General features: G+C 50.3%; 1 protein-coding gene across 5 annotated transcripts in view; it reads left to right on the top strand.

The window, feature by feature from the left end:
• The window catches only part of REXO1 (RNA exonuclease 1 homolog), a 213,213-nt gene that overhangs the window by 162,216 nt on the left and 38,550 nt on the right, over nt 1-12,447 (top strand). The window contains exon 14 of one of the 5 annotated variants that reach the window (XM_040322587.1): nt 7,002-7,414. The exons of the other annotated variants lie outside the window; for them this stretch is intronic. Coding sequence (XP_040178521.1) covers nt 7,002-7,338 — 337 coding nt within the window. The 3' untranslated portion in view covers nt 7,339-7,414. Of the gene's footprint in view, nt 1-7,001; nt 7,415-12,447 lie in introns of those variants that run through there. 5 annotated transcript variants of the gene reach the window in all.

Raw genomic sequence — 12,447 nt, 5'->3', positions numbered from 1 at the left:
CAGCCAACACCCCGGAGGGCATCAGCGGCCGCCTCGGCCCCCAGGGCAACATGGTGGCCGCATGGGCAGCGACCAGTGAGGGTATAGGGGCAAACAACCGTGGTTCAAAGCAGTGAAGAAGGAAGAACTTCATTGTCCGCCAGACCACCCGAACCTGGGTATGAGCCAGGTGGGGAATCTGTGTGTGAGCCGTGCAAATACAGGGCGAGCTGTAGGGCTCAGGTCTGAACCAGGAGCCCACGTCCAGGGCGGAGGGGGGGCACTAAGGCCTCCCAACAAACCACCCACCACCCCCAGGTGAGCCAAGGGCCAGGGGATCGGCAAAGGCACTCAGGCGGGGCCATGGGATAAATCAAGGTCTAACAGCGTGCTCCAACTAACCTCACAACATACCCAACATTTCTAAAGAGTAGAATCCTACCCATTGGTCACTAGTCGTGACAATAAAAGGGAAAAGACACAGGGAGGGGAGAGGGAGAGAGGGATCTGAGAGGCCACACGCGAGAAGTGTGGAGAGAAAAGAAAGGAGAGGGAAAGAGAGGGGTAGAGAAGAGGGAATAGAGAGAACAGTGCGTACCTCATTAGTTGGCAAAGAGCTTGTCCGTCTCCACACCCGGGCGCATCACTTCAGCTCCAAGCACCGAAACCATCCAGCCACCTCCTTAGCTAAGTACTGAAGGGTCCAGGTGCACCCCCAGCGAGAGCCTGCAGCCTGCGAGTCTTAAGGGAGGGCTCCGCCAATTCCAGCAAAGCAACGTCTAGACTAGAGGGAACATAATCGGGGTCCGAGACATAGTCTGTCCACGGCGCCCACACGGTCAAATGCCGTTCGTGACGGTCGCGACAGGTCGCTACCCAACTCTCAGCCTCTCCGATGTCACTCACCACCCGTATCCAATCCTCGCGACCAGGTACCTTAGACTGCTTCCAGTATGCCGGAAGCAGCCTCCTGGCTACATTAAGTAAGTGTGGTATTACACTTTTCTTATAATGACTGAGAGGGATTGTTGGGACATGGAGAAGAATGTGCACCGGAGAGAATGGTATGTCAACCCCCGTGATCGTCAGTATCTGATCCTTAATATCCGCCCAGAAGCGCTCAATCAAGGGGCAGCTCCACCATATGTGGATGAGCGTGCCCGGATTCAGTGGGGTAAATACATGCCAAGTCCGCCGGCACACGGTACCAGCGAGACAACACTTTAAAATTTGTCTCTTGGGTCTTAGAATCCACAGAGGAAAAATGAGTGAGGCGGTACAGATGGGTCAGTTGTGCGTCCGTAAGGACCTGATCCAGATCTCTCTCCCATCTCCGTATGTAGGCAGGCACGGGCAGAGGGGCAGCGGAACCCAGCAAGCGGTATAGCTCCGACACCAGGTGTGGAGTAGGTTCCTCATTAATAAAAAGACTTTCAAACTGGGTGAGAGAAGAGGGGTCCCTGATCCTGTGGCCCTGTTTTTCAAAGAAATGGTGCAGTTGCCTATAGCGCCAAAAATTCATCCGCGGCCCTGGTCTCCCTGTCGGGAGGGCCTCGTAGTCCAGGAGTTTACCATCTTTCATAAGCTTCCCGCAACTGGTGTTACCGTCGTCAACCCATGGCCCAAAAAAGGCCATTTGCTCTCCCGGGGGGGAACCAAAGGAAGCCACCCAGTGGGGCCAGCGGTGACACAGGGGGGGACAATTTAGGCGTAGCGTTCAACCTGTCCTAGATCGCGAGCACATGCGCTGTCAATGGGGAGGTCGTCTCTGAAAGACCCCTGTGTTCCCGTTGTAACCATGGTGCGTACGATAGGTTCCGTCCCGCAAGGCATTTCTCCAGAGATACCCAGAGCTTCGATTGAGAGTGGAAACGCCAGTTCAGTATCCTTTGGAGAGCAACCGCCCTATAATATCGCCTAACGTCAGGGAGCCCCAGTCCACCCTCAGTCTTAGAGCGCTTTAACGTCTTAAGAGCTATTCGGGGCTTACGCGCACTCCAGACAAACTCTGTCAGCATGCTAGAGAGGCGATCAAAGAACAGTCTGGGCAATCTAATCGGGAGCATCTGGAAATAGAAAAGAATACGCGGTAGGATGTTCATTTTCACCACATTCACCCGGCCAAACCAGGTGAAGGCAGTGCGGGTCCATTTGGAAAGATCCTCAATTGCGGCAAGCAGGGGAGGGGAAGTTTGCATTATACAAGGCGTCATACCTGTCCGTGAGCTGTACTCCCAGGTAGCTTAGGGATGTTTTGGGCCATGAGAAAGAGAAGGCGTCTTTGAGTCTTTTCATTAGGTCTGGGGATAAATTGATAGGGAGGATCTCAGATTTGTCATAATTTATTTTGAAATTGGACAGGGTGCCAAAGTGTTTAAGTTCCCTCAGCAGGACCGGCAACGAGAGCAGTGGGTTCGCGAGATGGAAAAGAACATCATCAGCATAAGCCGAGAGTTTATGTTCCGCACTCCCAACCTGCAAGCCCCCTAATATCGCCATTAGCCCTAACTGTACGGAGCAAAGGTTCCAGTACCAGGGCAAAGAGGAGGGGCGAGAGTGGGCACCCCTGCCTCGTGCCGTTCCTGATGGGGAAGCGGGTGGAAAGGGTACCATTCACCTTCACCTGTGCACATGGATCAGAGTAAAGGGCCAAAATGGACGCCAACATACGGGGGCCCAAGTGTCTAAGTACCTCCTGCAGGTACGACCAGTCAAACTGGTCGAATGCCTTTTCGGCATCGGTAGAGAGGATAAGGTAGGGCTGGGGGTCTGTACAGGAGCTGGCCCAGTGAATAAGCTGAACTGCCCTTAGGGAATTGTCTCTAGCTTCCCTACCTGGGATGAAGCCTGTCTGATCAAGGTGCACAAGTCCAGGCAACAGATGTTTGAGCCTATTAGCTAATATTTTTGCTAGAATCTTCACGTCCAAGTTAAGGAGTGAAATAGGGCGATAACTCTGTGGGGCGGTGGGATCCTTGCCCTCCTTCGGGATTACAGTAATATGAGCTAGTAATGCCTCAGAGGGAATAGCCTTGCCTCCTGCTATAGAGTTAAAGTTGCCTAATAAGGGAGCCTCTAAGTGGGAGAGAGGTCGCGAAGTAGGCCTTAGTGAACCCGCCCGGGCTCTTCCCCGCGGGCAAAGACTTAACCGTCGATCTAAGGTGATTGGTTGTTCTAAAGTTGAGGACTGATCGTCCGTGAGCAAGGGGAGGCCTGAGGAGGTCAAGTAGTCTCGAATCACCTGGCATTTCGCGTCCCGCGCCGATGGAGGGAGTCCAGAGTTCAGGTCATACAAAGCGGCGTAGTAATCCCGAAAGCCCACGGCTATTTTAGAGGACAGCACCATCGGCTCCCCCGAAGGGGAATTCAATTTATGAACATGCATCTGCGCAGCCCGTACCCGGAGCGCCCGTGCCAACATGCGTCCGCACTTGTTCCCATGTTTATAGAACCTATGGGACATGTGTCGGAAACGCTTGTGTGTCTGCCTATCCAGAAGCCGCAGGAACAGTTCCCGCAGTCCTGTCAGATTACGCAGTGCCTCTGGGCCCCCCGTAGCCTTATGGTGGAGTTCAGCTTTCTGGAGGGCGGCATACACCCTGTGAAAATCCGCCATGCGTTCCTGTTTCAGCCGGGAACCCTGGGAGATCAATGCCCCCCTGACCTCGGCCTTATGGGCCTCCCACAACGTGCCCTCACCCACGTCAGCCGTGTAGTTCTCAGAAAAGTAGTGGGACAAGGTGTCTGAGATTTCTCCCACCACCCCCGCGTCGTCTAGTAAGTTATCATTAAGCCGCCATGTCCAGGATCGTCGTGAACCCGAGGATAAAGCAAAAACTGCCGACACCGGCGCATGGTCTGAGATTGTGATCTGCCCTATAGAGGCAGATTGCAAAAGCTCCAGGGTGGTCCGGTCCACATACAGGTGATCTATGCGGGTATAGACGTCATGTACCTTGGAGTAATAGCTAAAGTCGCGGTCAGAGGGGTGTAGCATACGCCAACTGTCAGTCAGAAGGAGGGACTGAAGGGACTTGCGGAAGTGCTTAAGGAACGCGTAGGAATGCGGGGGTCTAGCGTGAGAGGTGTCCAGCAAGGGATCAGGGCTGACATTGAAATCCCCCCCCAGGATCAGGAAACCCTCCCTGAACTCACCCAGGCGTTCTAACATAGCGTCAAGAAACCCCAGCTGGTTTACATTAGGTGCATAGACAGACGCCAACGTATAGGTGTGTCCCGCCAGGGTGCCCTTCAGGAATATATAGCGGCCTAGGGGGTCTATCTGGGTGTCAGTGGGCTGAAAGGTACACGACCTGTGTATAGCAATAGCGGTACCTCTGGATTTAGAGGTTGGAGACGTGCTAATAAACCACTGGTTAAAGAGGTGTTTAGGGAGCCTGGGTAGCGACTGTGGTGTAAAGTGGGTCTCCTGCAAGAGGACCACCTGCGTTTTGAGCCTTTTCAACTCCCACCAGAGCTTGCTGCGCTTGTGGGGGGAGCACAAGCCTCTAACATTGTAGGAGCTTACCTGTAGGGTGGCCATAGGTGGATCCGGAGAGGATGGAGTCGCTGATTGGTACGGGGCGCCCGGTGTGGAAGGCGGAGCAGCAAGACGCACCTAGAAAAAGGAGAGGTAGGAGGAAGACGAGGGAAGGAGAAAGGAGAAAAGAATAAAGGGGCGAGTGAAAGAGTGGGGAGAGGGGAGACAAAACAACAAGCATCAGAAACATGTAAATACATAGAAAATAAGACAAAAATGTCCGAAGCCAAACAGCCTAGTCGAATCACTATGGACCCTGTCCGGGACCCCGATCCTATACGGAGGGGGGGCCCGGACCCTAGTCCAAGATCCCAAAGGGGATCAGTACCCAAAATGAAAGGGTGGCCTACTGGGGGAACGTGGCCAACACAGAAAGAGGGAGAGGAGGGGGCGTCCGCCACCGGCCACCGCATCAGGCTTGGGGCGGCATGTGAGAGAGGGATAGGGAGCTAAAAGTCAAAGGTGGCAGTCCCAAAGGGCATAGGCAACACCATGCCCAAACAGGCGGGAGTCGGCACATCAGCAGTAAGAATCAGCAGGCATCTCCAGCCGGAGATGTGACAAAAAAAGGGAGTTAAGGCACATGGAAAGGCAAAGAAGTATCAGTCTCTGACAGGAGCAGGGCCTTGTGAGGACTCGGAAAGGCGCTGGCTCCGTCCCCGTCTGCGGTTCCTGCGTTTGGCCGTCTGCCAGGGGCCCGAAGGCGGGAGGGTGATGGTAGGGGCCTCTGATGATGTCCTCCAGTCCGGGAAGTCCACCGGGTCCAGGTCGAGAGACGAGAGGAAGTGCGGCAAGTCATCCTTCGTGCGTAGAGTCACGGTTCTGCCATCTTTAGTGGCCTGAAGATAAAAGGGGAAACCCCAGCGGTATGGCAGGCCAGCCTCCTGTAAGGCCGCTAAAAGGGGTCGCAGCAACCTTCTCTGCATAAGAGTGCGTCTAGAAATGTCTTGGTAAAAGGACAGACGCGCACCGTCAACATCGTAATGGGTTTTGCCCCTCATTTTTTGCATAATACGGTCCTTGAGCGTGTATTTGTGGAGTTTGCAGATGACATCACGCGGGTTGTTCACATCTTGAGACGGGGGTTTGTGCGCGCGGTCAACCTCCACTACAGCCGTAGCAGGCAGGCCTAAAATGTCTTTAAATGTGTCTTCTAATGTAGGAGCAATATCTCTAGCCCCTGTCGCTTCAGGCAAGCCTCTTATTCGAATATTCGCCCTGCGGCTGCGGTTCTCCATATCATCTAAATGACACAACAGGGCCTCAATTTGGTGACTCTGAGCAGAGCATTTCTCCTGTAGAAAACCTGCGAGTCTGCAACAGACTTGAGACTGGGGTGGAGGTTCACCTTGCAACAGGACAGCAACTCTAAACATACAGCCAGAGCTATTAATGGAATGGTTTAGATCAAAGCATATTCATGTGTTATAATGGCCCAGTCAAAGTCCAGTACTAAATAAAATTAAGAATCTGTGGCAAGACTTGCAAATATGGTATAGTGGTAATCTGACTTGCAGGTCAATTGTCTAGTTGTTCCGCTCTTGTTTTTGTTTTCCAATTGTGTTTTTAAGTGCTTGTTTTAGGTACATGTTTTTCTCACCTCGTCTTTCAGGACAGCACCTGGAGAGAGCGCAGCTCCACCCACTTCCCAGGAAACACTGCAGTCGTTCCTTAAAATCACTTTCACCATGGCCCAAGTTGTAGTGTTTCCTCCGGCCATGGTGGAAGCGCTGCAGGGAACCAGAGGTGTGCTGCACTCTCTCCAGGTGCAGGTGGCTAAAGCATACCTGTGTATCGTCTTTTTCTTTATTGCAAGGCCAGCCCATCATCCCCCCTGATGGGCGGGGGATGTTCCGGTGCTTCTATCTTCTCGAGCCCGGCGAGGGCAGAGGCCGGCGGGGGTTCCGCTCCTGTAGGCCGGGCGGCGTGAGCTGAAGGAGGTGGCTGGGTACAGGCTTCTTTTCCCAGCTTGCGGTGGTCCGGTCTGAGTGGTGGGTGATGTCACTGCCGGACGGGGCGGGAATTCTGGCGGTGCGCGGCGGCCTCCGGTACCGGCCGCTGAAGCGCAGAAGGGGAGGCGGCCCCGGCGGTGCATTTCCGGTCCTCGCGGCGGCGAAAATGACCGGGAAAATTTCAAAGTAAACCTGCCGGACGTCTGCTGCCTCACTGGGAATATGGAGCCAGAAGAGACAGTGCAGGTGGCGGGAGCAGGAGCTACGAGCACCAGCCCAGCCCAGGTAGGCAGAGACAGTGGTCTCCAGTACATTACCTGGGCTATTTATGTTTTTGTGTCCCTCCTTTCCTCCCCTAAGGGGGAAGGGAGCCTGCGTCGCACTCACAGGTGACGTCTCTGGGAGAGTGTTTGTTTGTTGCAGCAGTGATGGGATATGGTATTGTTTTTTTTGTTCACCGACTGTTTTAAGTTTCGTGGGGACTGGTGCACAAATATTAACAGAGTGTTGTTGGTTTTGGTGTATTTCAGAAATCAAAGGAAAAATCTAAAGATGCTTTCCCTCCCCCTAAAAAACAGTGTGTCGCTTGTAAAACTTCCCCAAAGGGGTCGTGGCACAAACCGTTATGCAGGTCTTGCATCGCAGAATTGGTCAGAGAGGAGGCTTCTACTATTACACCCTCTAACCAACCCAGGGAGATGCTTTCTTCTTTCCGGAAGGAATTGGAAGATACATTTCAATCCTTCCGTTCCTATCTGGACAAGCGTCCGGTGTCGCAGTCAACATCTAGTGCTCCCCCCAGTACCCACACTCCCTCAGCAAGAAGAGCGGTCAGTGAGTCTGAGGAGGAGGAGCAAAAAATCATAGCGTCGGGAAGAGAAAGAGGCTTCTTCCTCCCGTTATAAGTTGTCTTTAGAGGAGGTAGATGACCTTTTGAAGACCATACACACTACCCTTAATATTAAGGAGTATAAGGCCCAGTTGTCTCTGCACGACAAGATGTACCGGGGTATGGATGAAGTCAAACACCGAACATTCCCGGTACATAAGGTGTTAGAATCCATTAAGACACCATGGACAAGAGAGCTGACTCACTATTGAAAAAAAGCTTGGGATTCTACACTGGCTAACCTCAAACCGGCAATGGCATCTACTGTAGTAGCCAGGAACCTAGAGCATTGGTTAGAGCAGCTAAGAGGTCATATTAAGGCAGGAACCTCTCGCAAAGACCTGCTGGAGGTGTAGACTACATGGCAGACGTCTCGGCCGAGTCAGTGAGGATGTGCGCTAGGTCTTCGGCCTTAATTAATTCAGCCAGGAGGGCGTTATGGGTAAAAACCTGGTCAGGTGATTCAGCTTCAAATGTTAAGCTGTGCGGTCTACATTTTGAGGGGGACCTAGTATTCGGTCCCGGTCTGGACGCAGTTCTAGATAGAATGGCAGACAGGAAAAAAGGTGGTGCCACAAACCAAAAAGATTTTTTGTCCCTTTCACCAGACCCAGGATTCAAACGAAACCGGACAAAAGAGATCTTGGCGACCCCAGAGAGGTTGAGGGAAGCCTGGGGTGTTCCGTCCCCCCATCCAACCCCGCAAAAACCCAGTGACGGTCTCCTGGCTGTGGGAGGACGGCTCCAGTCGTTTCTTCCACAGTGGGAGGAGGCGACATCCACGCACTGGAGTTCTCGGAAAACCCACCGTCTCGTTTTTATGTGACACAGCTACCCAGAGATCAGGAAAGGTCTCTGGCGATGTCATTAATTCAGGATTTCTTTCAGCAAAAGGTAATCACCCCTGTACCCCAGGAGGAGGAAGGTCTAGGGTGTTATTCCCACGTATTTTTAGTGAAAAAATTGTCGGGAAAATTCAGGCTGATACTGAACTTAAAAATTCTAAACCGATCAATTCGATACAAAAAGTTTTGAATGGACACAATTTACTCAGTGAGAAAACTTCTTCCCACAGGATGCTTTCTTGCCTCCATAGACCTGAGGGACGCATACCTGCATGTGCCAATAAAATCTACATCTCAGCGATACCTGCGTCTGGCAATCAGAGCAGGGAGAGTGGTGAGACACTTTCAGTTCAGGGCCCTCCCGTTCGGTCTCTCCTCCTCCCCCAGGATCTTCACAAAGATCGTGGCAGAGGTGTTGGCACTGCTCAGACTGGAGGGAGTGTCTGTGATACCATATCTGGACGACCTCCTGTTCTCCAGTTCAAAAGACCTGTTGTACAGGGATTTGAAGAGGACTCAGAATCATTTAGAAGGTTTGGGTTGGATTTTGAACAAGGAAAAATCAAACCTCATTCCCTCTCAGGTAATCATTTTTCTGGGCTACATCATAGATTCGGTACAGGAGAACATTTTCCTTCCGGAAGAAAAATAGTAAAGGTACAGGCGGCGGTGAAAAGAGTACAGACAAATCTATCGGGGACTGTTCGGGCAGCCATGTCCACACTGGGGCTACTCACAGCCTCAATTCCAGCAGTTCAGTGGGCCCGCCTCCATGCAAGAGACCTCCAACAGACGATCTTACAAAATTGGACCTACGGAGAGTCGCTGGAGAAACCGTTCAAGATCCCATCTCCAGTAAAAAGGAAATTGTGGTGGTGGAGACCAACAAACCTGAGTCTAGGCCTGTTATGGACCTTCCCCGCGGCAAAAATCCTAACCACAGATGCGAGCTCCTGGGGGTGGGGCGCACATCTCGATGACCAAATGGCCCAAGGGCCCTGGTCAAGGGAGGAGTCCAGGAAGTCCTCCAATTGGGAGCCATTTTTCTGGGGCTGTGGGCCTTCAGACGGACAATCCGAGGCCAACACATCCAAGTATTGTCAGACAATGCCGCGGCAGTGGCATATATTTCAAGGCAAGGGGGCACAAGAAGCAGGAGTCTTCTAAGCCTGGACCTGCAATCTCTGTCTTGGGCAGAGGACAATGTGGCATCCTTGACCGCAGTGCACCTGAAGGGCAACCTGAATCACCTAGCAGACTTTTTGAGCAGAAGAAGGGTGCTGGAGTCCGAGTGGAGCCTAAACCCGGAGGTTTTTCAGAGAATAGTAGACAGATGGGGAACCCCTCAAATAGACCTTTTTGCATCACAAACAAATGCAAAGGTCCCACTCTACTTCTCCCTCAACAGGCAGGACCAAGCAGAAGGCCTGGACGCACTGGCCCAGCGCTGGTCCTTCCGCTTGTGTTACGCATTTCCCCCTGTACAAATGTTCCCGTTGGTACTCAAGAAACTACAGGGAGAAAGGAGGACTCTAATTCTAGTAGCCCCATTTTGGTCCAAGAGGTCCTACTTAAGCTAGTGGTAGAGTCTCATTGGCTACTACCAGTCCGAAGAGACCTATTGACTCAGGGTCCCCTTCTACATCCCAACGTAGGTCATCTCAAACTTGCGGTTTGATTACTGAGAAGCAAATCCTAAAAAATAAGGGTTTATCCGACCGTTTAATTTGTACTCTGCTAAATAGCAGAAAGGAAAGTTACAAGAGCTATTTATTTTAAGACCTGGGAAGTTTTTAATTCCTGGTGCGATTCTAAAAATTGCTCTCCACAGGTCAACCTTTACGTTCTGGAATTTTTGCAGGACTGGATGGATAAAGGTTTGGCAGCCAGCACCTTAAAGGCTCTGGTAGCTGGGCTATCAGTTTTTTTTTAGAGAGAAGGCTATCTCTAGATCCTTATATCATTAGATTTTTCAAGGCACTAGCTAGGACTAGGCCATTGCCATTTAAAACTTTTCCCAAATGGGATTTATCAGTTGTTTTGCAAGGTCTGACTAAAAGATCTTTTGAACCACCAGAGGAAGCCACAATTAAGTTATGGACCTTAAAACTGACACTGCTGGTAGCAGTCACCTTGGCTAGACGGGTCAGTGAGCTTCAAGCGTTATCCATTATTGAGCCTTTTCTGACAATCTTCCCAGATGGGGTTGTTTTGAGAACAGATCCGGGTTTCCTACCGAAAGTTGCTTCAATGTTCCATAGAGCACAAGAGATGGTCCTACCGACATTCTGTCCGTTTCCAAATTGTCCGAAAGAAAGGGAGTTTCATAGTCTGGACGTGAAAAGATGCATTGTGCGCTATCTAGAGATAACAAAAGAGTTTAGAAGATCCAATTCTCTTTGTTTTATTTTCTGGACCTCGTAAGGGCTACGGAGCTTCTAAAAACACTGTTGGTAGGTGGCTTTGGATGGCTATTCACAAAGTTTACAGGACTATGGGAATAGAACCTCCCACAGGGGTAGTGGCCCATTCAACACGGGCCGTAGCAATGTCCTGGGCGGAACAAGCTGGGGCTTCACCAGAGCGTATCTGCAAGGCAGCCACATAGACGAGTTACTCCACCTTTGCTCGTCATTATAGAATGGATTTGCTCGCAGCAGCGGAGCAATCATTTGGCAGGAAGGTCCTGCAAGCGGTGATCCCACCCTAAGAGTAAGTACTCGGTTATCATCTCCTGTCCTGAAAGACGAGGTGAGAAAACCTTAGTTGGACTTACCGGTAACAGTATTTCTACGAGCCTTTCAGGACAGCACCGATAACCCTCCTTTGTTTTATAAATGCTAATGTGTATGGTTGCTATGTTCTGCTTATTTAATTTCAGTATGGTCGGAGGTACTCGATAACAACTGAGGCCATGGTGGAAGTGTACAGGATTTAAAGGAACGACTGCAGTGTTTCCTGGGAAGTGGGTGGAGCTGCGCTCTCTCCAGGTGCTGTCCTGTAAGACTCGTGGAAATACCGTTACCGGTAAGTCTAAGGGTTTTTTTTTTGTGGATCACATCTTATTTCTATGGGTGGGGGCCTCTCTTGGCCTGCTCTTTGGCCTCCCACGGTTTTGGGGAACAGAGATAAGGTAAAGGATAAGCGGAGGCCACATTGTGTGATGCACAATAATACTCAAAAAAAGTTTTTTTTTGGGACTTTAAATGAGATGCGTTTTTAAACAAACCGTAGTATAAATAAAATAGTAAACGTTTATAACCAGGCTCATACATACCACCCAAACAGCAAGCCAAATTCAACTGTCTAACTGTATATGTTAAAAGCAGAGATTGGTTGCACGCATTTGCAAGTACATGAGTAAGCTGCAGAGCCCGCGCCAAGGCTCTCTGCGATCTGCAGTCCTAACTAAACTTTTGAAGTCTCCTCAATTGAGGCATGTAAAGACTAATGGGTAGATGGAGGACAGGTGACTAGGGGTGTGTCCCCGCCTCCACCTATGCTTGGTATTGTGGTGAAGAGCACTGGAAAAAAATGCATAATAGTATAAGGGTATCAGCAAACGCATCTCCATCCCTATATGGTATGTATGAGCCTGGTTATAAACGTTTACTATTTTATTTATACTACTGTTTGTTTAAAAACGCATCTCATTTAAAGTCCCAAAAAAAAAAACTTTTTTTGAGTATTATTGTGCATCACACAATGTGGCCTCCCTAGTTTTCTTTGTACCATATAGGGATGGAGATGCGTTTGCTGATACCCTTATACTATTATGCGTTTTTTTTCCAGTGCTCTTCACCACAATACCAAGCATAGGTGGAGGCGGGGACACACCCCTAGTCACCTGTCCTCCATCTACCCATTAGTCTTTACATGCCTCCATTGAGGAGACTTCAAAAGTTTAGTTAGGACTGCAGATCGCAGAGAGCCTTGGCTCCTAATACTCAGGACAGTTTTGCAAGATTATCAGACAATATTTTATTCTGTTTGAAGCGCACTGCTTTATAACACAATGTTATATTACAACTATTACAATGCCTGATTGATACGATTACATATATGTTTGCATCTTGTCGAATGTTTTGTAACAAAGGAATTTTTTTTGAACAAGTTGTTGCATGTTCAGCCAATTCTTTTCAAGGTAACACCATTGGTAAATGATTATCAGGAGAGATCAGTTGATTGCAGTATAAATACACCTGTATCTTAAAATTTGCAGAAGTTGCCCAAAGGATGGTG

This window comes from Rana temporaria, chromosome 1 (genome assembly GCF_905171775.1).
Source record: "Rana temporaria chromosome 1, aRanTem1.1, whole genome shotgun sequence".
NCBI classification, from domain to species: domain Eukaryota; kingdom Metazoa; phylum Chordata; class Amphibia; order Anura; family Ranidae; genus Rana; species Rana temporaria.
Note: the sequence above shows the minus strand (reverse complement) of the source record. Positions and strands in the feature narration are given on the sequence as shown.